The sequence below is a fragment of the Vidua chalybeata genome, chromosome 1 (assembly GCF_026979565.1).
Source record: "Vidua chalybeata isolate OUT-0048 chromosome 1, bVidCha1 merged haplotype, whole genome shotgun sequence".
Taxonomy (NCBI): Eukaryota; Metazoa; Chordata; class Aves; order Passeriformes; family Viduidae; genus Vidua; species Vidua chalybeata.
This window is the reverse complement of record NC_071530.1, coordinates 23,578,737-23,605,900: the sequence shown is the minus strand read 5'-3', so window position 1 is coordinate 23,605,900 and position 27,164 is coordinate 23,578,737. Positions and strand designations below refer to the sequence as shown.

General features: G+C 37.5%; 1 protein-coding gene across 2 annotated transcripts in view; it reads left to right on the top strand.

Moving 5' to 3' along the window:
• Window positions 1-27,164, top strand: part of CDK6 (cyclin dependent kinase 6) — a 135,948-nt gene that overhangs the window by 55,008 nt on the left and 53,776 nt on the right. For both annotated transcript variants that reach the window (XM_053939305.1, XM_053939312.1), the window contains exon 4: window positions 2,202-2,369. In XM_053939305.1, the coding sequence (XP_053795280.1) occupies window positions 2,202-2,369 (168 nt within the window). The remainder of the gene's footprint in view (window positions 1-2,201; window positions 2,370-27,164) is intronic.

The following is a 27,164-nucleotide window of genomic DNA, read 5'->3' as shown; positions in this document are numbered from 1 at the left end:
TGATATTCATCTTTTGAGTCCAGTAGGTAGAGAGGAAGATATACCAGTTTCCATTTTAAATTTTTTTTTTTTACCTGTGGCTGGAAGAAGACTCTGAATTTAGAACCTGAAGACATTGCTTGAATCTTGAAATGAGCAGAGCAGAATTGTGTTATGCTGAGCTTGAGGAAGAAAGTTGAAGCAAAACCAGCATCAGTTGTTGGAAAAAATATTCTTGATATGTTTGGTAACTGCCTGAATGAATTTACAGAGTTGACAAATGAATAGGATACATAAATGTCACCAAAAAGGGACTTGCCAGGGTCTACTGACTAATACTTCAGTTCTTTAAATAATTTCCTTTTTGATACTAGGTCAACCTGGAATAAAAAAGAAAAAATTGGCCCAAATTCAGTGAAACAACTAAGTTAATATTTAAAACAACCATATGCCTAAATGTTGTTGGCATGTTCTTCACATCTGCAAGACTGATCCAAAGACTTTTGGGATTTGGTAAAAGTTAAAATGGCACATACATTAATTCTACTGATGACTGAAACCTGCAGAGCTGTAGCCCAAGTTCTTACCAATTTCTGAACTAAAAAAAAAACTTGTGCAAATACAGGAGGATTCAATATAGTTTGTGTATGTCTTTTAAAGGTCCAAACCATATTATACCAGTTGTCAAAATGATCAGTTCCCAAATTTTTCTGGGGAAGCAAAGGAAATAAAAGGCATCAGTTAGCAAGAAATGGAGTTCTCAGTTCACCACCTTTCTTCAGAGGTGATAATTTAATACTGTTATAGCATCCATAATTTCATGATAAAATCTCTATAATTGGGGTCTTCAAATAAAAGCTGATTGCTTTATGAACTGGCTGTATACAGAAATGACCTTGTCAGGTGAGAGCTTCCAAACTTAATATCTAAATATTATGTAATATTTTCTATATAAATGATCAGGAAACATTACAAGAAAGAAATAATTTTGTATTAAATTATTTAGCAATATCTCTAAAGCTTACCTTAAAAATGCATCCAACTTAACCAATATTATCAAGCTGAATGTTTTGAGCTATTTTTACACCCATGTTCAGATATAATTCCTTTCAGTAGTGTGCTTTGAATATTTACTTGCAGCATGCCCGAGACCACAGAGAAGAACAAAAGCAACCAAACTCAAGTTGTCCTTCTTCCCTTTTCTTTTTCATGCCATGCCCTTCTCCAGGATCATTTTGGTTGCTAACAACAGGATTGGAGGACACCCTGCTGCAAAATTATGGAAAGGGCATATGTCACCAGCAGGCACAGAACTGCAGTTTCATGAGCTCAAGTCAATTGCAAGCAGAAAATAAACTTCTTTGTCCATTTTTTTCCTTTCTTGTTGCAGCATTTTCTTGTAACTGCCTGTTCTGCAAATATAATTTTCAAGTTGACAGTATCCTTCTAATTTGGAATGCAGGGGATTTCTAGTATTTGGTTTTGAGTCTGCTGGTTCATTCTTTTCACATTACTAAGATTGTCAAAACATGAGTACAGATAAAATAGTTTCTTCAGCTGTGTAAATGTCATGGAAGATTGTATCACTATAACAAAACAGAAAGAAGAATCAGAATTATGATTATTACACTGTTTTAGTGCTAAACTTTCATCTAAAGGTAATTTCTGTCCTATTCAGTAAATTCTATACAACAGGTTTTGCCAAGTGAACCTTTTCCCTCTATGACATTAAATAAAATTAAATTTGCCATTTAAACAGTTTTTCTGGTCCTTGTGCCTGTTAAATGAATGATAAACTTTCACCATGGCAGGACAAAGCATAAGCTGGTGAGAATACAAAGTGGCATGCGGTTTAAAGCTAAGAGCAAAAAACTGCTAAGTATTTTTCTTACTTGGACTTCAAACTTCTTTTGAAGTTGTCCAGGGATTTAGAAACATACTTTTGCTACTTTTTAAGTATATTGATTAATCTTTATACTACTGTTAATCAATATCAGATAATTCAACTAGAAACCATACATTAATTCAATAAGGACATTGGTTCAATTCCATTCGTTCCAGCAACATTCTGTCCATTTTATATTAATACCTGGGTTTATCTCCTGTGCACATATTTAAGTCAATATTTATTAAATTAGCTTTTCAGATTATGACAGGGGATTTACTTGTTTGCCTGCCACCTTGTTTTAATAAATGCATATTGATTTCTTCTTTATATATAGGATATGATGCTTCAGCTGTTTCGGGGACTGGATTTTCTGCATTCACATCGTGTGGTGCATCGGGATCTGAAACCCCAAAATATCCTTGTAACCAGCAACGGGCAGATAAAGCTAGCTGACTTTGGCCTTGCACGAATCTACAGTTTTCAGATGGCTCTTACCTCAGTGGTAAGTTTCTGAAGGCTTTTATTTTTTCTGTCAGCATAGCAGTGTGAACCATGTCTGCAGCTGAAGTTACTTGTGTCTCTGAAAACAATTGCTTTCCAGCCAGGATTGAAGTTGTGGTGATTATGTTGTACAAGTAATCAGTTACTGACTGCTGGCTCTAAATTCCATCCTGACTGATTACAGAGGGATAAGTATGTGTTAATTTTCTGAAACTCCCATCACTCAAGCTTCTGTAGTGATACTGTGTAAAATAAGTCAGACAGGTATGGTTAAAGTTTTTGAAGTATCCATTTTAAGATAAAGCTCTTGCTGAATCCCGTGTATTTTGCCTGAAAAACCCCCACAGATACTTGTGAAAATGCCACACCATCATGCTCTGATTTTCCACCTCTGTGAAAGTGCTTCCTTCCATATGTTACTGAATTATTCTAATTAGGGTTGTGCTGGAGAAAGCTCAAGTGGACCTGGCAGCCAAAATCACAGCTGTTTCCCAAGCTAGCTATTAAAGAGGACCCCCAGTATCACCAGGTCTTCTGCCACCGTTGACCCTCTCCCACCAGCTCTCCTGGTTGTCCTTGGCTCAGACATGAGCTCACTTGCAGATTTAGCTCTCTCCTCCATTAATGCTGGAGAAGCCCTGCCAGCTCCTTGCTTTTTGACCCCATTTCCACACTTGCTGGCTCTGCCCCCAGAATCAGCTGCTGCAGCTTTGCACAGCATCTCTAGAGCATATTGAGGAGCTGCCATGCTGTGTGCATGTTGGGTGTCTTTGGGGTTTGTTGCCTGCTCATGATTTTTTTTTGTTTCCTTTTTCTATTCTGAGTATCCCAACTGCCATGACAGTAACTCTCACAATAAAGATAGAAAAGGCAGAACTGCTGAAAAGAGTTCAGTGAAAGGATCCACTTTGCATTTTACACCATATTGTAAAAATTACCTGGCTCATGTTGATAAGAAGCAATTCATTCTCATTGTTAGTTTGTGCAAGGGTCTTTCCATTGTCATATGATGTAACTATGGACATCTGACTTCAGAGTGAAGGAAGGCAGGAAGCAACAGAAAATTACATCATCTTGCTAAACATAGGGAAGTATCCTTGTCGTATAATACATATGTAAACCTGTGTTTTAGGGCTAGTTTTTTTCATTGCCTGTAGGATGTAGTCTAATCCAAAGGTGAAAGAATCTGGATACTGGGATGATTGGTCATGTAACTCAAAGCAGAAGAGGAGGAGAAAAAGGTTCTTCCTGAATTGCTTTTATTTTGTTTCCCAGCTACTAGTCAGTAGTAGCTTCAGTGAGTGTTTCTGTTGATGCATAAAATCATTGAAGCTAAAATTGCAGAATGTTACAAGGTTTTCAGCAGGACATTTTTGAAAAATTCTGCGTGAAATAAGGAAAAAATACCTACAGAACTGAGCAGGAGTTTTTCCATGACCATGTAGCCTTCTTAGGAAGGAAGTTTAAAACCCCCAGAAATCTACAGCAAAAGAGAACACTGCCAGGATTGGTTTGTAAAATATGTACATTTGCTCGAGTATCTAATACTTGCATGCTAGAAATCATGTGTTAAAACCGATGAGCTGGTACTCTTGGCACTGCTGTGAACAAGAGATGTTCAGTGTGAGGGATTATCCACATGCAGGTTTGTACTGTGCTCAGATAAGCATCCAAGTGTCATTGCAGCTAAGTTCAAGAGTATTAAAATAGTTGGGTTATTCTGTGATCAAGGATAAATCAAGTTTATGGGCATAGATGTAAGTAGAAAGACACAAAACCAGCTATGACATTGGTTTTCTTAAGTTAAAAAATTAATAGTTTAGAAGTTAATTAGTATTTTAAAACAGTTTTCAACATCTTTGAAATAAACTTGTGTCTGGGTATGTAGGAAACTATAGGCATGTGTTGCTTAGAATATGATGTGTTATGGTTTTAAATGTCAGTCTTCACTGCTCCTACAAACTGATTGCAGGTTAGAAAATTTTATTAAATGTGTTTTAGCTGTCAATTTTCTGATTTTAACTTCTGCCTTTGGCTAGCTGCTTAGGTGCGCAAATGCTGCTTTATTTTTACCTCCACTGAAACTTAGTACAGGAAGCACAGCTAAACAAAACAACTCCAAACCCCCAAACTTCTGGTTTTTAAACATAAATACATTCTTGACTTTACTATCCCAAAAATAGTCTAAATTGCAGGTATTCACCAAGCAGGGAGTAAACCTTCATGGACTTCAGCAAGACCAGCTTGTTTTGAAGCATTTGCAGAAAAAAAGTGTTGCATTATAAAAGACAGAATATACCAATACATATATCAATTAATAAAAGTCACAGCTTGCAAAGATTTGCTTTGGATAGTGATAATGCAGACAGCCCAGTGATAAAAGACTATCACTGTGATCAATACAAGGGCTCTGCAGCATTTCCTTCAGAGGAGAAGCTTACTGCAAGATAAACTACAAGAATCATCTTTTGAAGTATTAGAGCATTCCCAAGATGCATCCTCATTCATTGCTCACAAAGAAACTCTTCAGATGGGACAAAAAGAGCTTGCCATGAAAGTAGCCCAGTAAAAACTGATCCAGCCCAAGTGCTGTGGGTGCAGCAAATGGTAACTTCAAAGCAGTCTCTCTCTAACAGCTGGTTATTTACACAATACTAAAGAATCCTTCTGGCAGACTGGTAGTCCAGGCATATTGCTGTCGTTTAAAGAAACCTCTTGATATTTCTGTCAGTGAATGAATGAATGAATGAATAAAAAATTGAAACTAAGATTACGCAGGCTGGGGGGGCAGGGTGGAGATCACTGCTCCCAGCTGTGTTCAGACAGACCTGATAGGAGTCTGAAATAACAGCACTAGGAAGAATGAGGTTGGGCGGGGGTGTCTGAGCTGGTGGGTTACAGGGCATGCTTTCGGTTTCGTGCAGTTAGACTCTTTTCCAAATGTTGGTCTTGGCCCTTGGGGAAATTTTGAATAGGCTTTGTGATAACAGAGAAGCTCCATAGGACAGAGGAGATAGATTGATGTAACAGTAATTTTAGAGTTGGATAGCGAAAGCTAATGAACTGTCACATTTTTCCTGGTGCAGAAAAATGAGTGCTCAACTTTCTCTGAGCAAAGGAGCAGTTGGGTGTTTGGAAAATCTGAAATTGTGTTATCAAAAGGGAACAATCCATTTATCTATTTCTGATGACTTTTGACTGCATTAAAGGAAGGAAATGAAGCTGAATCATGACATACAGGAATGTTAAGTGAGATAAGTGCATGCAGTTGTGATCAGAGCATCTAGGTGGAGCTGAGGCTATCCAGCTCTTAAAACCTGGCCTGTATCAGGATCTTGAGTGAAACTGGCAAAATGTTAGTGCTTGTAACACACTTATAATGCTTTCTTTGAAAACATGCATGCTTTACCTTAGATGTCAGCACACTGAGGGGATTTTTTTCCCCCATGAAATGCCAACAAAATTGGTTTATGTCTTCCTTTAAAAAAAAACCCACTTGCTTTCAGATTTACCCAACACAGAAGGGAAAATACATCACTTTTTCTGCTGATGCTCTAAGTTGTTGAGTACTAAAGCCAATTAAATAGATTTTCTGAAGAGAGGACACAAAATATTCTGCAGTTACTTTCAGTAAATCATTTTAGATTATGCTAGGATTTTATTTGAGTATTTCTTCAGGATAAAAACTTTCCATCCATTTCTGGCAGTCACTTCAGCGCAAATGGTTTACATGTCACATCATGCAAGAACTTGGATTTCATTTTGTTGGTGTAGTAGCAAGGGAGCATAAAATAATTTTCAGTAACGGGGCTTACTTTGTAAAAACAAATATGTTAGTTAGTTACGGCAACAAAACCAAAAAATGACAGAAAAACTCTCTTCCAAAGAGGAATTAGTACTTCTCTGTTTCCTGCCCACTGTTGCATTGTAATTTTCCAGTAAATGCTCTCCGTTAGTAAATAATGTAAATGTAAATGATTGTCTGAGGCAATATGATTGATGAGAACCCAGACAAAGAAACATTTTTGCTTTGCCTTGTTTTTTGTTGTTTTTTTCCTCTTTTTTTTATGGCCACCTCTTCCGAGTCTCTTGCAGTGCAGGTTTAACCTGAGATCCATTGAGGATCCCTAAATGGACCTGATTCAGAATCTATTTAAAGCTCCCAGTTACCATCAGACATCAGAGGATGCCTACGGAAATTAAGCAACCACCTGCCACTGGTTAAGCTAAGTGTTAAAGAGTATCCTAATGAAATCAGTACAAATCACTACAGTGATACTTGATTTTATCTCATGCATGATTTAAGTTCATAACTGTTCTCCCTCTGATTGGTGGAAGTTGCACTGGTTTGGTGTGCCCTTCACTGTGTGGGGAAGCACATGACCTGAGGGCTGGGCTCTCATCTCCAGTTCTTTCTTTATGGTGCATTTGTCTAGTCCACCCAAATGTCCCTGAAAAGGAAAATGAAACACAGACAGCCATCCAGTGGATCAAAATAAGTGGGTTTGAGCTTGTCAGTGCTGCTCCTGAGAGTTTGTGGCTATTTAGAAGTGCAGTAAGATCAAAATGGTTGTCTTATTTAAGGAAAATCTGTCTTCCTCTGCTAATACACAGTTCTGCATCAAAAGTTCATGTGTCTGGCTTTGTGAAAAAATTAGTGAATTTTTCTGATATTTTAACATCTGGTGGGATCTTTATTGCATCCTCTCAACACCCTCTAGGAAGGTTATTTCCATCACATAAAATCAGTTGTTTATCTCTGGAGTCATCTTAAGAACAAAAATCATTACCGGCACGTTGGCTGTAAGGTCTGCAGATAACTAAAAATGTTTTAAGATATATTTATGATTCCTTGACTAAGAAGACCAAGATTTATATGAAAATAATGATGACAAAACAGATGGTTCAATGTCACAATATTAACCGAATGGCAGTATGGAAATACACATTAACAAAGTTAGGAAATTAGAAGTTTCTTATTCATCTACATTATAATCAGATAATTTTCAAAACCAACTTAATTTTTGTTGCCCATCAGAAGAACCTTTAATTTTTTAAGGCTTGTCTTGAAGAGTTGTAGTAGCTGTTCTCACAAAGACAGAGGATTTATGACAAGGTTGTTACTTCCAGAGACGTGTTCTAGAAATAATCTACAGGTGCTGTTTCACAATGTTAGTAGATGCAACATGTCTGCATGTTACATTAAGCCCTAAGAGCATTTCTGTCAGCACTGTACAGATGCCTACCTTCACTCTGGAGTAGCAGGAGCTCCAAGGACAGTATGCTACTTGGTCTGCTCCTCTTGCTTTGGATGTCTCACATTCAAGTACCATGCTGGTACTGAAGGGTGGCCCTGCTTCTGACTGCACACTTCCATCACTTCCCTTTCTTTGGCATTACTGGTTGCTCCCTTGCAGTCTGACTGAAAATGAACCCTGTATGAAGTAGTTACTAATTTCCAGGTGGCTTAGTAGGTGCAAATCACTGTGTGGCCACAAGAGTGAAAGCACAGACACATGGGGGAGGGTGAGCAGAAAGAAGGGGTCATCCACTCCCTAGACACCACCATCTTAGATTTGTTGGAGTCAGTTATGAAAACACATCTGAAGTGTTCAGCTGAGGCCTCGAATAACTAAAGTAACTCTAAGGCAGAAACGTTTTTCAAAACCTCGCAGCTCATGCTCATTTACGCTGTTCTGAAGGTGTTAGATGAACCAGTCATCTGGTTCATTTAAGGCTATTATTGTATCTGACTGTAACAAAACTTCTAAGGGCATCTGTATCAGTGTTTGAAGTATTTTTTACCCCCACGGTGCCAAGACCTGCATTCAGCGTTCTGTGCTGTTCCTCTGCAGCTGATGCCAGGATTCACCCTTGAGACCTGTCAGGAATTCAGGGAATGCAGCCCTCTGCTCTGATTCAGACCCAAGTTTATCATGAACCACAAAAAGCCTATCTTTTAATCTTTCAAAGAAAGTAAATTATTTCACAGTAAACAAGCAAATTGGCTTCACATGAGAGTATTTTCTGTGCCCTTTTCCAGAAAACCCCTTTCCAAAGCTGCAGAGATTAGAGTATGTGATGTGTGAGGACAGAGGTTGTCCACACTGAGCTGAGCATGTTTTGCAGCCCTTCAGCTGCACCTCTGCAAGCCTGCAGAATAAATGTACCTCATCCTCGTGAAAAAAAAAAAGGAAAAGAAGTGCAACATTGAGCGCAGTTTATATCAAAACAAAGGAAGTTTCTGCTGGGCTGGACCAAAGGTTGACTATGTGCTCTGTCAAAGGGTGATGTTTAAGAGAGGATGCTTAGGAGGGAGAGAAGAAAAAGCTCTCAGCAATGAGAAATGTAGCAATTTCCAATGCTAGAGCTTGTATCTAGATCATTTGCTATAAAAATTACTGAAGTACCCATCTTTCATAAACTAATCTGCTTACTGTTTGAACCATTTCTACTCTGAGATGCAGTTTACTTCGGCACTGTGAGAAAAGCTTTTTATTTTGTTTTAAATCTGACACCTAGTATTACTTAGGTTCCTCTCAATTCTGCTTTTCTGAGGCATTGCCTTTGCACCTCAGGGTGAAATTTGGTGTCATTTTGCAACAGCACAGTTCCACTGGTGCAAGAAAAATGTACTCATTGGAAATAGGCCTTCACATGTTGATGTGAAGATAAACTTGCATTCTCCTCTCCTCTCCTCTCCTCTCCTCTCCTCTCCTCTCCTCTCCTCTCCTCTCCTCTCCTCTCCTCTCCTCTCCTCTCCTCTCCTCTCCTCTCCTCTCCTCTCCTCTCCTCTCCTCTCCTCTCCTCTCCTCTCCTCTCCTCTCCTCTCCTCTCCTCTCCTCTCCTCTCCTCTCCTCTCCTCTCCTCTCTCCTCTCCTCTCCTCTCCTCTCCTCTCCTCTCCTCTCCTCTCCTCTCCTCTCCTCTCCTCTCCTCTCCTCTCCTCTCCTCTCCTCTCCTCTCCTCTCCTCTCCTCTCCTCTCCTCTCCTCTCCTCTCCTCTCCTCTCCTCTCCTCTCCTCTCTCTCTCCTTCACTTAATAAGATACAGTAGATGTAAGTAATGGTACAATACTGCATTAGAAGTTTCAAAGAAATATCTGGTGTATAGACTGTAGGATGTAGAACTGACTTTAGAAGGAACAGGATATGCTTAGTCTGATAAAAAAATCAGGGCAGAAGTTGTAAAAGAAAGAAAGGAAGGGAGAAAATTACTACTGTGTATTTTCTCTATATTATAAAGGAGCATCCTGCTTTTTTGCGACCATACTTCTGTCTGCTGTTTTCAGATGTAAAAATATGTGGTGCATTTCCCCCACCCAGTTATTTACATCTTCTTTGTACTATTTTTCCGTTGATTTAAGTGGCTCTGTTTTTACGTCTACTCCCAGAGATAATTGAGTGGGTTGGACTGTAAAAACAATTTAATTGTTTGACAAGGTCTCTCCCTGTGTATTTACAAAACTGTTCCCACATAATTTCAAACTGTCCTGAAGCACTAAAATACAACCTCAGGTTATGTTCTTATCGGAGCACACAGAATAAGCAGGCATGGGCCTGTTTGGTACTTGAATGTGAGACATCCAAAGCAAGAGGAGCAGACCAAGTAGCATACTGTCCTTGGAGCTCCTGCTACTCCAGAGTGAAGGTAGGCATCTGTACAGTGCTGACAGAAATGCTCTTAGGGCTTAATGTGTAATAAAAATGAGTTGTTGGCACTTCTTTGCAGTGGCAGGGAAGTAACTGTAAATGTTCTCTTCACACTGGCCAAAGTCCTGCTGTAGGAGGCTTTTCTAATTGAGAATTCCCTTGTACAGGTATAGCCCAGGAAATTCCTATTAGCCTAACAATATTTAGTACTTGTTCAGCATTGCTGGTGTGGAAATATTGAGCTCAAAAGGAGAAAAGCTGAGAAATCATCTAGTCCAGTGAAACAAGTAAGATTGTTCTCTGTTGCATTTCTGATGTTTTATCCATAACTTTAATGTGCCCAGAAAAAGGGTTTCCATAATTTCCCATGGGATCCTGTTCACAAACTTCTGTATAATCACTTTCAGAAAGTTTCCTTGATGTCCACCCTTCAATGTCCCATTCTTAATTTAACTTCATTATATTCCTTATTATTGTATGCTAAATGGTAGCAGATGACCAGTGCCTTGTATTTGCATTAAAGAGGTCAGTTACCTATAGCTGTAATACATTCATCCTTGCAAAATGTGGTAAGATAAATCATTTGATGAATAGTGGAAGTATATTAGCCTTAGATTTTCCAGATTTCAGTAAATTACAGGGCACCAAATAATTCAACTAGATTTCTCTAGATTTCCCATTTGTAGCATTTCTGGATAAATCCAGAGGAAGATATGCTACACTAAAAGATTTACTGAGCTACAAGATTAATTCCTCAGTCTTGGGACCTTACAAATGGCTTGGTAGCAAGCTGCAGAGATCAAACATGGACTATGCGTTGTCATTTAGATGCATGAAAAGAGCATATGAAAATGTAGGCTATTACATGTAAGATAATTTATAAGAAGTAATAAAATGCTGATGCCACAGCACAAATTAGTTGATCAGACTTCATCTAGAATACTGTGAGCTGCTCAGTTTCTCTGTGGCTGAGAGATGCTTTTGGAGAGGACCAGTCATGGGGAAGGACAGATTCTGTGTAACAATCAGAGAAAAAGGGACACTCTTTCTGTGAGGCAAGAAGAATCTGAATTACTTCAACAAAATGAAGCATATACAATTGATGCCTAAAAATGTCATCAAGGACCCAGATAGTGAGAACATGTTAAAGAAACAGTGATGGCATGAGAACAAGTTATTTTAAAGTAACTTATGTAACTTCAAATAAATAACTTTAGTCAGGAAGTTAGAAAACAAGTAGTGAGATTCTGAAACATCCTACAGTAGGGCCACTGCAGGCAAGAAATATAAATAACTTTGAGAGGGAGCATGGTGAATTTTTGTGATGCAAGTTGGCAAATTTTGATAACTGTGGTAGTTTATTCCAGTTCCATATCTCTGTATTTGCCCCTTCAAGTTGATGTGCATTATATAGTCAGCTTTTTCAGAAATGCACTTCATGAGCTCCACTCGTCATGGAAACAGCTGTCAGCAGACCAGAGGGATTGGCATGAATGTCAAAGCCAAATTAATTTTCCAAAGAAAGAACTCATGAGACTTTATTAAGATGAGACAGAGCAAATAATGGAGACGGTCTTCAAAACCAGAGCAGGCTACAATTTAAATAAGGGCTATGGAAGAACAAAAAATTAAAATGAGATGTAAAAGAGAGATCCTTCACTAAAGAAGCAAAAATACAACCTGAAAGTTTCACAGGTAGGGATGAAAGATGATCTGAAAGCAAGAATTGAATCCTTGTTGGGACAGCAAGTTGAAAAATCCAGATGGAGTAATGTCCAGTCTGGTTGTAATGTTTCCCATCTGGAAATTGGATGATCCTGGCAAGTCACATCAATAAATGATAACCAACCTGGTCAGGCCTTCCATGAAACACAGGATGCCAGAAAACCTTGGATAAACTTGGAAGTCATTAACAAAAATAACCTTCAAAAAGGACTTGAGCAGAAAAATCAGCACATGCAAGTAAGCAGGAACATAGACTACTGTGGAAGTAAACACCTGGACCTGAAAATGAACACATCAGGAGACTCTTTATAATTTTGTTACTTTTTGTGCATCCTGTAGACTTACTTTTTTCCAGCTCAGATAATAGAAATGTCTAGTGAAGATCCCAGGGAAGCTTATTTCAGCATTGTGCACTATATGTATGGTGAGGAAAAGGAACAGAAAGGAGACTTCTGGTAACCTTTCTAAGCAACCCAGCTCTGTCAGCACTTCAGCATTTATACTTGGCCTCAGCTGTTCAGGTCCACTATAAGGCCATGATATAATATGTCAAGGACAGCCATCAATTCAAGCAGGATTGGGTACTGAAAGCTTCAGAGAGGAAGAAGAGAGAGACGCCCAAGGACGCTTGTATTCTTACGACACACAGATACCACAGAGGCTGACAGTGATGGGGGTTTGTAGTCAAGGTAAAGCAAAGAAGCCAAAAGGACTCTGGGGATTTGTAGAATTTGCCATGGAGATGGAATGTTTTCTTATTGAAAGGAATCAGAAGATGATACAGTTAGAATCTGCTTCTATTTTATTGTATTTATTTTTATTTCTATTTCATTCTATTTTATTATATTAATTATAATTCTGCTTCTTTTTCCATTGTCTTTTAAACATAGAACAGTTCTATGTTCAAAAGACAATGGAAAAAGAGACTGATCAGATAAACTACATTTGTTTGTAAGTAGTAAAAATACTAGGGTTTATAAAACAGGAAAAAGTCAGGTAAGTACCAAGATTAAGAAATAATTCAGTGGAATATAAGTGTCATGAAAGACGACTGCAGAATGCTTTTCAAAAGTACAAAGCCAGACAGGACATCTTAGTATATATCAAAAACTCCCAATATAGTTCAGTAGATTGCACCTGACTGGAAGTCAGACCTTGGAGGTACAAGCAGGGACTTGAGTTTTTCTTTAGGTCTATCAGAAGAGTGGCAGTAGTTGAAATTGGTCTAATAAAATGCATAACTGGTTCTATGAAATATGCAAAACTGTCATAGATTAGTTACTAAATGAGACATGCCAAAAAATTAAGCATGAGATTTGTTAAAGGAGATTTGAATAAACAAGGAGATTTGAAGATAAAACTTAAGAGGGTTCTAAAATGCACAAAATTGTTGTCCACTGCAGAAGTCTATAGAATTCAAGTGTGAATCAGAACAGCTAAAGGAGCTAAATTAACCATTTCATTGGATTTTGCTATTTCTGTAATGAATGCAAGGAAAACTTGTTCTACAGATGCAGTCTGTGAAAATACCCATTAAACTTGTGATCAGCATGGAAGAGCTGATCTGTGGATAATTCGTTTGCAGTCAGCAAGCTGTTCTGCTCTCCAGGGCAACTATCGTAATGACATCGGCATCTTGGTAGTAGCTTTCCAGTAAAGAAGAAGAAAATAATTAAAAAATAGAATGACTGCATACTATTTGAAGACTCAGTACATTTTTGCTTTTAAAGTTAAGAGTGATTTGAAACAGGCTTAGAGTTTTCATCATTTACTGGGCCTGAGTGACAAAGAACAGATGATAAAAAACCAAAACAAACTAACATTAAGAAACATGAGCAATTAATCTACTAAGCAGAGAAACAGGAGAAAACTGATGCAAAAAAAGGGAGGGAAAACAACCACCTGCAAGTTCATGCTGATTGAGTTCTGAGGTCATGTTGTGGATTTAAACGAGGAATAAGGAAAGTAGAGACTATCTGATTAGGAAGCAGGAGATATTTTTTGATTTAACAGTGATACAGGTTGTACCATGTGGGCCCCAAATGCAAGATTGTAACCATGGAAACCTGCCATGTAAACAGCTAGTTCATTGTTCACTGTCAGGAAAGAAGAAATAAGTTTTGAAGAATTATGTAGAGAAAGAGATGTGCTTTCAGCTAGTTCTTTGGTTTTACCCTTAGCTATGATTCAGAAATGACTGCACCATATTTTTTATGGCTATTAGCGTCCAAAATTAATACCCTTACCTTATAAGAATTGTTTATTACAGTGAATAAATAGTACCTTTAATGCTGTACTACTTGCTTTTCACCTTAACTGTTTATAAGTATATAGTGTCAAGCAAGTCCAAAGGATGGGGAAAAAAGTACACTATCAAAAAAACTTAGGAGGCAATTCTGAACAAGAGTTCTTTGGCTGGGACAGGAACAGTTGAGTAGCTAGTGGAAAACTCCACAGTATTTCTTTCTCCTGTACTGCACAGATTCTTCTACTATACTTAGGGTAAATGACCCGGGTTTGGAAGAAACATTTTTAACAGCATTATTCCTAGCACAAAGGATCTGAAAAAGCATATATTCTGTTCTGCAGAACAGAAGGAAAAATGCTTAGTGGATGGTGAAATGCTTCCAAAAGAGATCTTTTACTTTGCACACACAGTCTGTGACTGGGGGAGTTTCCGCTGAACACAAGAAACTTGTAGCTCTACAGAACTGTCAACTCCACAGCCACTCACCTGTACTGGACATTAGGGAGCATTTATTTATGCATTTCAATATTGCAAAATTATTTGACCTGAAAAGCTGTATAAGTTAACAAGAGCCAAAGTTTTTAATTTTCAGTGTTGTAAATAGTTTTTATGAGTTCTTCTCCCTTCACCTATCACTTTTCAAAACCCTTTCAGAACTGTTTCTGTTCATACTGGGTACAAATCCTAGAGCTTACAGTTCCATGGAAGTACTGACTCAGAAACACCACAAGTTTGGATGATGATCATATCTTACACCACTCAACAAAATCCAGACATTTAGAGTTGCGTAAATCTCTGCAGTATCTTCCTTATCATTTGTATGAGAGAAGGTTTGAGAACAGGATAGATTGAGCACCTTGGTGAAGTTCTAATTGCAAGTGCAACAGTAAGTGGAACGATGAAAAATACAGTGGCAAAAAAAATCCATCCTCAAAAGATTTTTATATTCTCTTTTCATGTAGTTTACAGAAGGATGGCTGTTCATGGCTTATCCACTGGGGCAGCTGGAATGATCCTCTGCTCTATGAGAAGCTTCAGACAAGAGCATTACGATACGTGAGATGAAAAGTTTTTTGGCATGTGGAATTTAAAATCGTCTTTGGATAACATAGTGATGTTAGCAGATGGTCGTAGTCTGTTAAAGATGAGATAGAGAACCTACAAGGAGTGTGGAGAAACATCAGGTGATAACTACAGGTAGCAGTGAAAGAAAGATTCAGCTATGCTTCTTAAACTGTTCCACATTTTTGGACTGGGAAATCCCTTCTTAACCTAGAGGAAGAATTTTATTCAGTGGAGGGCACGGAGAAAATGGAAAACAAGTGCAGAATATGTACACCATGGTTGTACAGCCACAAAGTAGCTTCCTAAAAGACAGATCCAACTTGCTACTCAGCTGTATTGCTGAGAGCCACAGTGCAGCACACAGCTACTGACCTGTGTGGAGCTGAGTGGGGAAGCCCATCAGGCAATGCTAGATGGTAGAAGTAGGCAATTTTTTGAGATGGCTGAAGGTAAACAAAGCAAGGAACCAAGAGGTTCTGACAGTAGCAGACTGTTGACAGAGGTTCTGTCTGACAGTAGCAGACATTGTAATTGATGCCTTGTGAAGGCTGACCTAGAACAGAGACTAGACTGAGTTAAAGAATAAAGTAGGTATTTATTAGAAAGCCTCAATGGATCCACCTTGGGCAGCTCAACCCAGAACGGTCACAAAATGGACAACAGGTCACAGGAGCTCACACTTTTATAAGTTTTGGTCCATTAGCATATTGGAACTAATTGTCCAATTACAGCCCCAGCCCATGAAGTCCCATCCTTCTTGTTTTCTCTCTTTGGTCCACCGTTGTTTATGCTCTTGGGCCTGAGATCTGGATCAGCTGTCCTTGGGTCCCCAGCTGGAGAAGGAATTGTTTTGTCTACCTAGTCTGTGAAGGGAGCTTACTATCCCCTAATATGAAGCCTAGACTTACACACTAAAGCAGAATAGAATCTGAAAAATATAAAAGCTAAAACCTGAAGCATCATAAGGAGTTGATTCTTCACTAGGTACGGGATCCCAGTAAGCTGCACACAAACATAAGGGAAAACTTATGTCAAGAATCTGCAGTTTTGAAGCTTTTCATACAAAACAAGAGTTTAGCTGTGTACCTTTGTAGATCAGCACAAAAGAGATTGGAAGCAGCATCTAATATTCATTCTGGTAGCATATAGAAGTCATTGAACCTGTAGTGTGCCTCAGCTTTGATTTTGTCTAGGTATGAGCTAATAATCTATATTTACGTCATATACACTGCATGGATCTGCAGGGACCATAATTTGCCTTACAGGAATCAGATGATGAGCTTTTCTCTTTCTGAGGAAATATTGGTAGGAGGAGCAATGGGAAGCAGTGCACAAATGCAGACTAAAGTCACAGACATCAAAAGGAACATATACAGCAAAATGCTGAGAAAGCTGAGAGCTTCTGGGTGGAGTACTTGAAATAAATCCTAGAGGAAAACTATATCCTCCTGTTTGATTTTTTCAGGAGAACAGGACTTTCTGCACCTTTTTATTAAATAAAAAAAATGCATGACTTCCATCATCATTTCACATCTTGCCCCTCCTCACCTCCCCTGTAAAACTGAGTAAGTTTCCTATTTTGATTAAATTTTCAGGCAAAAGACATAAATTAATACAGCCCGAGGATGTTGTGACTTTGAAAAATAGGGAAAGTTTTGTATATTAATACATTGTGAAAAGACAAATATGAGAGATTTTGAATTTCTTTTGATTGGTTGGAGGGAGAGGGTTGGTATGTATTTAAGTTGCTCTGTTGTAAACCAATTATAATCAAGCGCACTTTTCTGTACTATGTTTTTAAACACATTCAGTGTGAATATTTGAGTTCATTTCTTCTAATATTCCATAAGAATAATATCTTCTTCTTATGTCCATTTGAGGCAGAGCAGTTTTGGCTACCTTGTAAGTATATTACTGATCACTTCAAACAGTGTGTTCCACCACTGCTGCTGTAATTCTATTGACAGTACATCTCAGAAAAAAAGATGTAGCTGATGCCTTTTAACCCCATTTCATTTGTATGTACATCTTTCCATGCAATTCTTCAAAGTTCTGCTTCATACTGTATTTTCAAGGACAGAAACAATGTATTCATGAAATGCAAAAGAAGATTACTGGAAATTTGAAAATTCTTGCTATGAAGTTTGGTATGTGGGGTTGATCTGGGTGCCATGATATATTAAGGAAAAACACATCTCAGAACATGCTCACTATAGCATCTAAACAGAAAGTATTAGAGGTAGATATGTATCTTCTTAATGTAATGGTGTTTTTCTTAATTTTGTTTACATATTTATATTCTTGGTCCATAAAATGAAAACCAGCTTGGAAACATAGCTTAAAAGTTGAAAATGCTTTACTGGTTTATATTTTCTTATGGATATTGCAGTAGGTCACAAATTTCAGCTGATGTAAATCAGCAAGGCTTCAATGAACTAAGTAATTTATAAGGCAAATAAGAAGGCCTGTCTTTAAATCAACTGTGAATTTTGCATTCTGTTAATTTTTTTTGTATTTAGAATTTTTACTTACATGTCTTTTAGTTTCTTTTACTGTCTGATGATGCTCAGACACTATTGCATTGAAATGAATAAAATTATTTAAGTTAATAAAAACACAGCTGGCACTGTAGATTGATAGATTTAAATTATTTGGGACATTGAAAATATCATGCACCTTATGTGATTTAATCACTAGAATAATTAAATAAGGAGGGGCCTATGCATGGTATCAGTTCTTGTGGGAAAATATGCTTCATTGACTTACTGGCACTGTTTTGGAATGTGGCATTTAAAAGTACCTTTTTACAGTGGGAAAGAATTTGGCCAAGAATAAACAGTCTGACCTTGTTAAATGGACCAAAGTCACTGCACAACCTAGTTTTGGAAAACTAGTTTTCACCAGTCTGTGAAAAAAAAAATCAGTCTATAAAAAATGCAACTAGATTTTATAGAGAAAAAATTACGTTGATTGAACAGAGTGCAGAAAATCCCCTCTGTTTTTCCAATATGGACTTCCCTGATTTGTTGGAAGTTGGCTTTGAGGTTTAAACATAGTTTAAACTGAACTGAACTATCATTTCAGAGGATATTAAAAGCACTTTACATTGAAAATAATGAAATTAATTCAGATAATGAAGCCAGATGAATTCAAGTCATTTAGGGGATAAGTGAATAAATTTCAACAGAAATCAAGGCCATTTGTATTACTATCAGCCTCTGAAAATGTAAAAAACTTTGAGTTTGTAGGAAAACCATATTTATATTATGAACTAAGTCTTAAACACAAAGCTTGGTATTTGCAGATGTAGTAATTTGACTACGAAGGACCTTTTGATACAAATGAAGAAGAAAATTATGCCAGTTTGGTTTTAGCTTCAAATTTTGCTGATGGGAAACTGGTATAGTAAACTGGTACAATAATCCTGAATCTCCATGCTATGAAATCCTAGCTTCCATGCAGTTGATGGAAAACATCCTTTTAACTTCATTGTGGCCAGAATCTCATTCCAGGTTTTCATATTATGTTTGAGAAATACAAACACATTCTGTGAACAAATATTCAAACTGCTTTGGAGGAGTGGAGTATACAAAGAACAACAAGGACTTTGGGAAATGGTATTGGTATAAGTGCTTATCCAGTCCATGGTTTTGGCCACAGAATTCTTATTGGTACTTCATAGAACACAATCCCCTTTTTCTTTTTGAAGGAACAGTGACAAGTTAACATATTAAAACTCTTAAAGCCTGGCCAGTGATCCATTTTTTAATGCAGAAGAGAAGGAAAAATCTTACAATGACTCAAGAATGTGAAATAACATTGAAAGATATTGTTGAATAATACTTTAGTGTGCATCATTTAAAACTGTAGTGGCCAGTTGACAATTATTGCTGCATAAAAGTGAAAATGTATCCATAACTTCAGTTATCAGAAAAACTACTGAGGGCTATAGTTCCATGCTATAAAATGAAATTTGATGCAAGCAGTAATAGATGAAACTGTTAAAAAGCAGTTTACATAAAATTAGTGAATTTGAGGAAAAAAAATATGTTTGCATTAGGTAAATTCAGATTAAAAATTAGAATGTGTATACATTAGATTTTGACAAGTTTGAATAAAGAATCTGTAATAGTCTGTATTAATTAAGAAAAGAAGAAAGCGTGTCTCTATGTAAAGACCATTTTCAGTTTTTATATTCGATGTAAACATCTTCTGAAGTTAGCCTGACTTTCCTGAATTCTGTCTCGCTCTACTTTGTGTTTACAACATCAGCTATATATTTACCCTGCAGAGATTTTTTGAGGCCCTCGAGGGGGTGGAGATGCCACCCTGCTGTGAGGAGGCTCTGTGTATTTTCTATGTATAGTCACATGTGACATCGCCTTCTGCACTGCTTCAGTATCGAACTATCAGATTCTGAAAGTGGAAGTCATACATAGCTGAATGTGTGCACAGATTATCCTGTTCTGTAGTTTTGGACATTAACTCAGAAAAGCAAGAATAGAAACTACAGCTGTTCTTAGAATTTACAAAAGTGATAGATACTTCCATCCCTGAACTTGGATTTTTTTTTTTTAACTTACGTGTACATGTTCTTCTTTCCCTTCTGTTCTCAGTGCTGTTTGTCATCCAGATCAGTCTGATAGATCTGGCCCTCACCTTTGTAAAGAAATTGGTTCTTGAGAATGGATTCACCAGGAAAGGATTAAGGAGCTATTTTTTACTCTTGTCTACATCATTAGTGTGCAGCATAGTGTGCAAAGACCAGGTTGTCTGAGAGGGGAACTGCTGTGCTTATGTAGAGCTTACTTTTTCTCCAGCTGATACACTACAGCTGTAATCTGACACTCACACTCTTCGCAAGTAAAATGCATAAATCCTTCCAAAATTCCTAGATTCATACTGAACTGAGAAAGCTATTAGACTGACTAGAAAGAAAAATGTTCATGATAAGTGGATGCTAATTCTTTTTTTTATTGAGTAATTTATATCACTTTGTGTACTGCTACCCTTCATGCTGGGTACTCACTAATAATTTTTTCTTACTATTTTTCATGTCAAAGGATTAAATACATTTTTTAATAAGAGGACTGTTAATATCTTCCCTTATCATAGGCAGTCAAAAATATACAAAATGCCTGAGGCTTTCTAAGTCATATTAAAAATCAAAGAGTTTTTGTTTTCCTCTATGCCTTCAGTAGGTTCACAAGCAGTGATCATAGGCTACAGTAGAAGGTAATAAAATTAAAAAGTGGAAGGTATATTATACTTATATTAATACTTTATCTTGAAGAACAGCTAAAAGTGAAGGGATGGAACTGTATATTTTGTATTTCATATGCATTTAAATAGGCTGTCTGATCACTTGCTGCTTTCTTTGAAGTAAGTTATGATTTCTATACAGTTGATATTCAGGTCTTTATTTATTTATTTATTTATTTATTTTGATGCTGTGCTCTGCAATGGTGCAACCTCACTTTGAGTCCTGTGCGTAGTTTTGGACAGCACAACATGAAAAAGACCTTAAGCTATTGAAGAGAGCCTCAGGGGGGGTGAAGGGTCTGGAGGGGCAGTTTTATGACATGTGACTGAGGTCATTTGGTCTGTTCATCCTGGAGAAGAGGAGACTGAGGGAAACCTTATTGTGGTCTTCAACATCTTCACAAGGGGAAGCAGCAGGGCAGGTTCTGGTATAGATCTCCTCACTTGTGAGACTAGTGATAGAACTCAAGGAAATGGCATGAAACTAGTCAGGAGAGATCTAGGCTGGATATTAGGAAAAGGTTTTTCTCTCAGAGGGTGGTTGAGCACTAGATCAGGCTCCCCAGGGACGTGGTCAAAGCACCAAGCTTTACAGAGTTCAAGAAGGGTTTGCACAATGCTCTCAGGCACTTAGTGTGACTCTTGGAATGTCTTGCACAGATCCAGGAGCTTGACTCAATGATCCTAATGGATCCCTTCCAACTGAGCATATTCTGTGATTCTTTGATAAAAATGAATAGCTCTATTGACAGTCGTTGCAGGTAAGTAAGTCCAGAAGTCTGAAGGAACAGCACAAGTATTAAATAGACGACAGTCATTTTCTTCTGAGGATTCCCTACATACCCCTTAGGCTCTAAACCCATTCAGAGGTATGAACACAAACATGTCAATAATTCCTGATGAGGCGCGTGCTAAGATGGAGACGCCCTTTCATCCTGATTGAACATTCATTTCAGGACTGAAATATCCTGATCTGAACACTGCTTTGGGTATTTCCAAGAATTAGTGGGTCTCTATAAGCACCTTGTCCAGGTGAGAAGCTCAGCAGAACTGTTCCTGCGTGCTTCCACCAGAGTTTTCAGGTAGAACAGGTTTTTATTTTTTTTAGTTTTACAGTTTTTACACTGTAAGGCATTACATTTTTGGTCAGTCCAATTAGAAGTTACAGCACTGTCCTATCAGGCTGTGGTCAAACTATGGATTTCTGTTCTGACAGTAGGAACAAGCTTCTCTGCAGTTAAGCTTTTGCATCATAATCCCCTCAGCAGAGATGATTCCTTTGAAACTCTGTCGTCATGGAACAGAACATCATTGGGGTACAAGCTGTACAAATTTGAATCAAGATCTGGTTTTCTGTTTGAATCAAGATCTGTTTTCCTTTTTGAAGACATTTTACTATATTATGTATTTACGGCCAAGCACTAAATTTTTCCATTATGATAAATTCCTAGTTAATAGACTAATTTTTTTAATTTGTCAACATAAATATTTTAATCAAGGATTTTAACATTATCTCCTATTCTTCAGAGGAAAGAAGATTTCTTTATGGGCGTGTATTACTCTCCTTTGATGCTTGTAAGCATCCAGGTGTAGTTATGCATATTGTTTTTCATTCTTACGGTTTTACCCTCTGAGCAATGTCATTAAAATTCATGTAGATTTAATTACTGAGTTTTTACATTAGTATTTAAACTTATTTGCTCAGTGAAAATGGGGAAGAATCTGGAGGAGCTTGACCTCTGTTACATCTTAAATGACTTGTCATAAGTATACTGTGGGTTTTTTTGTTTTAATTGTAGAGTTCTAGCTGTAATAAAGTCCATCCTAACTCTTCTTTTGAATCCAACATCCTACCTCTTTCTTTGATTTTGGCTTAGCACAGTTCCTAACATCTTTCTTTTCCACAAAAATTGTATATTTTGTGGCACACCCATAACAGTCTGTAGAGTGCATGGAGGGAAAGAGAGCAAAAAGGAGAAAAGAGAGCAAAAAGGAATTGAGGAAGCATAAAAAGACAGTCAATGCTTTGACAGGAAAAACTAGGCCATACTAAGTACAATGACAAGGAATTTTTTTTGTTGCATTATACTTGGTTAGGTTTTTTTCATTTCTTCTTGCTTTAGGCCAAGGAGTGTTTGAATTCACTTTAATTTCCAGTTGCTGCTTTGCCTTCTGAAGATGCTACTTTTTTATATGCAAGCAGTTTAATTTGACACATAACTGGAATCCTTTCATAATTAATATGTGAAATATTATACCCTGAATATGCAATTAATATGAAAAATGTCATATTTTTTGTTATATTCCCTACTAAAGGTACTGAACAGGCAGAATTGTTCCAACCCAATTAAGTACTATTTTAATACTAAGTGAAAGATTTTTCACTTTTAAGTCTTGCCCTCATCTAAAACATTCTGACTTGTTACATTATTTTTTGCTAAAGTGACCACAACAGAAAATCTCTTGTGCTACTTTCCATTCCTATGGTGGGTTGATGCATGAACTAATCAAACCACTAGCATATGTGTTGATCACTTGCAGACCTAACATGGCAGTATACCTATTTAATAAAAGAAAAATGAATGAAGTTTGTAAGAGTTCTTCAGTTGCCATAGAAACCATTGCATCTTATACAGGATACTTGACTGTGTTTGGGCCCCCATCCTTTGATATGCCAAGTGGCTGTGAATCCTTAATGTCCTCATCACCTATTTAAATTGCAATCAAAATCGGGCAATAAGAACTTAAATGCTGCCTGAAGACAAGCAGTTTCTACTTTAGCTTCATTTATTTGAATTACAACCTACTACAGTCAGATTCCTTTGAATGGGCTGTAGCAACTAAAAGGTGAGCTTCTCTCGTGGAATTTAGGGCCCCAGATCAGTGTGCTGAAATTAACTCATATGATGAGACCTTAAAGCATCAGATGCACTTGTAATCAATTGCACTTCTTGAATTGTAGAGAGCAAACTTTTCCATCATGTTAGCCAGTTCAGGATTGGTCTAATCTGAGATAAAAAATGCCACCATTTTCCAGCAAAGCAGAACTGACAAAGCACTGCCTATACACCTAACCTTGCACAGCCAAAATCCCAGCTGACACAGTATTTTGAGTTATATGCTGACCTTACTGTGAAAGGGAACTTCAATTAGATGTCTATTGTGTTTTCAAATACAGAAGAATGGCTTTGTGTTCAATGGATTACCCCACTGGTTAAGACAAGGAAGCAGATGCTGCAAGGGCATACAGAGGAAAGAATTTAATTTCTCCCATTTTATTATAATTCAGAATCTCTTCCATGTACCAGACCAATTAATACATAAACTAAAAGCCTGCCAACATGTTCTGGCCATGCAAATTTCCCAATAGACAGAAGTACTGGTACCTATGTGTAATGAAATCAGCACCTTCCATGTCCCAGAAAGCAGATAGAAAGGATGGGGGAGGGAGAAGAATCATGAAGGGAAGTCTTTTTATTTTCTTCTTTTCACGTGAAGGTTTATAATTAAAGGGGAAAGTAAATTAATTACATGAATATTAAAAGGTTACTCTTCTATTCTAACATTTGGTCACAAGTTGTCTAATGAAAAGGAATGCAGGCTGGAGGGCTGCCATGCCTTTGCTTCTTTCTGCAGAGGGCCACAGGCTGAAGCAGTGATTGTGCGTGACAGATTCTGGGAACAATGAGCCTGCGCACAGATCATCCAGATGGAGCTTGCTTTTCTAAATTACACCAACAACAGGGTGGCCCACAGGCAAACAAAATAGTTAAACAATACATAATAAAGTTTTTATTTGGTATTTCCTGTGAGCCTCTGCCAGTTGCCAGGGAGTGTACTGTATTTTTCTTTTGCTGTATTAATTGTTGACCACAACTGGCAAAGACCCAAACTAGCAGGGACAGATAAGGGGGGGAAAATGGCATCTGGACACTAAAGCCTCAAGTGTACTGGGAAAAAAAAGCACAAAAAATTACAGCATATATCTGGAATTTTCCAACTAACGATGTGCGGATGTGGTAGCGCTAGGGAAAAAGAGCCAAACTGAGCCTGCTTTGTTCACTAAGAGAGGCCCCCCTGTAACATTCCTTTTAGCTGTGCATATTTTGGCTTCAGTTCTGCAGTTTTAACTATATACTGTGTATGGAGCAGTACAGTTGTTGCTTCATGAATCTAATGATTTTGTTACAAGAAATAAAACTACATCAATACATATGCATTGTTATTGTTTTGAGGTGTTTGAACAGAAGCTGGGTTTTAAATGTTCAATCATAGGTGTTAAGTTTTCAGAGGGAGGAGGGAGAAAATTTCATTAAATACAACCCATCACAGCAACAGCTGCAAGAAGGAGACCCTCAGTAGCAGTGAATGCTGCCTTTTTAAACTCATCAATGAAATCAGACCTTACAGTTATCTGGTTTAGGGGAAAAGCCCACAGTATAGCATTAACACTTGGATAAAAACAGAAGGCTGCATAAGCATGCTAGTTTGATACCATTTTCTATTTTCTTTATCCTTAGAAACAGTTAAGGTGTTGGCATCTTTTAAGGAAGTTTTATACTCCTGATTTAGTATATGTAATGTCGTAAGTCATTTGCTCTACTAGTACATAGCAGAGAAAAGGAACAAGAATAGATTGCAGGCATTAGGCCACCTCTCCAAAGAAGATGCAAGTTGATATGAAGGCTGTCAGTTTGTATGAAGAGGAGAACCATCTGCCCTGGTCAGTGACAGGGTTTGCAGCTACAACAGGTTCAACTGATGAGAAATAAGTTATTCTTATGAGCTTAAGTTGTCATATATTTATACAGCATTTTTAGATGTACTTGGACCATCTTCCAGTAACCATTGGCCCTTGATGCAAAATTACTTGTTTTTTACTAATAATTGTGCTGTTTCCTATGCATGGATGCCTTCTTCATACCCTTATAACCAACTGTTGTGCATCCTATCACGTGTGGAAGCAGATTGTTGTTCTCTCCAAAGACCCTCCACACATTATAGTCCCAGTGAAATCTATATATGCAATTTATTCACAGTTAGGGATGTCAATTGGAAACAAGCTGTCAAAGTGGTATAGAAGTATATAGCAGATGAAAAAAAGAGTCAGATCTGTGGGAGAGACTGCTCCTGATCACTGGTGGGCATGAGACTCTCTTAAGGCCCCTAAGTCAGCAGAGTTCAAGAGCAGGCCCATGCTTAGCAACATAAATGTACCAATACCAAAATCACCTTCCAAATTACAGATTTGCCTTTTTTTCCTCATAAAAATAAAAAATCATTTATTTGCATGTACTGAGCTGCTACTCATTACAAAATACTTAAAACATCACAGGAAGTTAGATAATTAGAATAGGCTTCATTTCTCATAAGTACACGGGTTCCTTCTGCAGTCAAGGACAATGAAAGTCTTTCAAACTTTGAAAAATAAGCTGACTTAAAGATCACTTATTATGGGAGTGGTATTTTGTACTTGCCTGAGATGTAATTGATTAAAATTACACTTGTGCCTGACACATGAGATACAACACGTAGATAGCATTCTTGTGTACAGCATTTTCCCAGTCAACTGGTGTTCATCTCAGGCCCTATGTATGGGAATGGCAAGATGGGTCAGAGAGGTCATATCCAGTCCTCTATGTTATTTTTCAGCCTGAAGATTACATCCAGACTTGTATTAAGAAATACTGTTAAGTCTCCACATAAGTGATTTCAAGGCATGTTGCTAGACTAGCACTTCAGTTATTCAGAAGCACTAAAAGCCTCTTTTATTGATCCAATAACACCTTTGCTGTAGTAAAAATCCTTTTTTTTTTTTTTTTTTTTTTGGTTAGTTGTGCTGTTCACTTCTGTTTTCCTTCTCTTGGATTGTGCTCATGTGTTATATTGGTCTTATTCCTACTTCTTTTCAAAAAAGTTTCATTTTCAGATTTTCATGCAGTAGCCCAAAACAAACCAAAGTTTATCTGGTGTTTAAAGATGCTTTGTAAATAGAAAAGCTTAAGGAGGGGTCATTTAGACCCATGTTTTGTAAAAGCTTCATATTACAAAAACTAACTTGCTCTAAATTCAGCCTGAGTGTATCCTTCTAAAAACAATAATACTGGTAGCACTTGAAAACGCTTAGTTTCTAATCCAAGGATTATTAATGATTTTAAATATCAGTAACAAAACCTCATATTAACAGAAAAGAAAAATATTCCAATCTAAATAAGTTCTTTGTTTGATATCATCAAAAATTCTTCTCCTTGCAGGCTGCGATTTTCCTTGAAAAAAAATAGTATTTATTAGCTGTAATTGTATAGTCTTTAGAAAACATAGAGTATTTCTAATGTTTTGTTTCTAAAACTACTTTCTAAAGTTCTAACAATTAAATACAAGAATAGATCTAAATATCAAGGATTTCACTGCCTGCAGATGTCTTCCTCTAACCACCCAGAGCATTGACTGAAATTGCTAGGAATTACATGCGTATTTGGAGTTAGCTTGGAGCTTTTTATGAGATGTCCAGTTGTGTTTTTTGCACAGCCCAACAACATTAACCTTCTCATGCAAAATATTTTCTGCCTCAGAAGAACAGCTGAGGTCCTACCGGCTTGTATGTTCCTCTTTAAGTTTAGAACCTACAACAATGCAACAGCTTTAGAGGCTGTTGATATGTGTCAGTCTCAGAGCTGCTGATACTTGGGTTTGGTGGCTCTACAGAAGCTCTGGCTTCTGGTACTGCTTCTCTCTTCTCTCCTCCTCAGCATCCATGGGGCCACACATGGATGTTACACAAGTATTTCCTGACCACATGAGGATGTTATTTACAGGACTTCCTCTAAAAGTTCAAGGAGAGGATAAA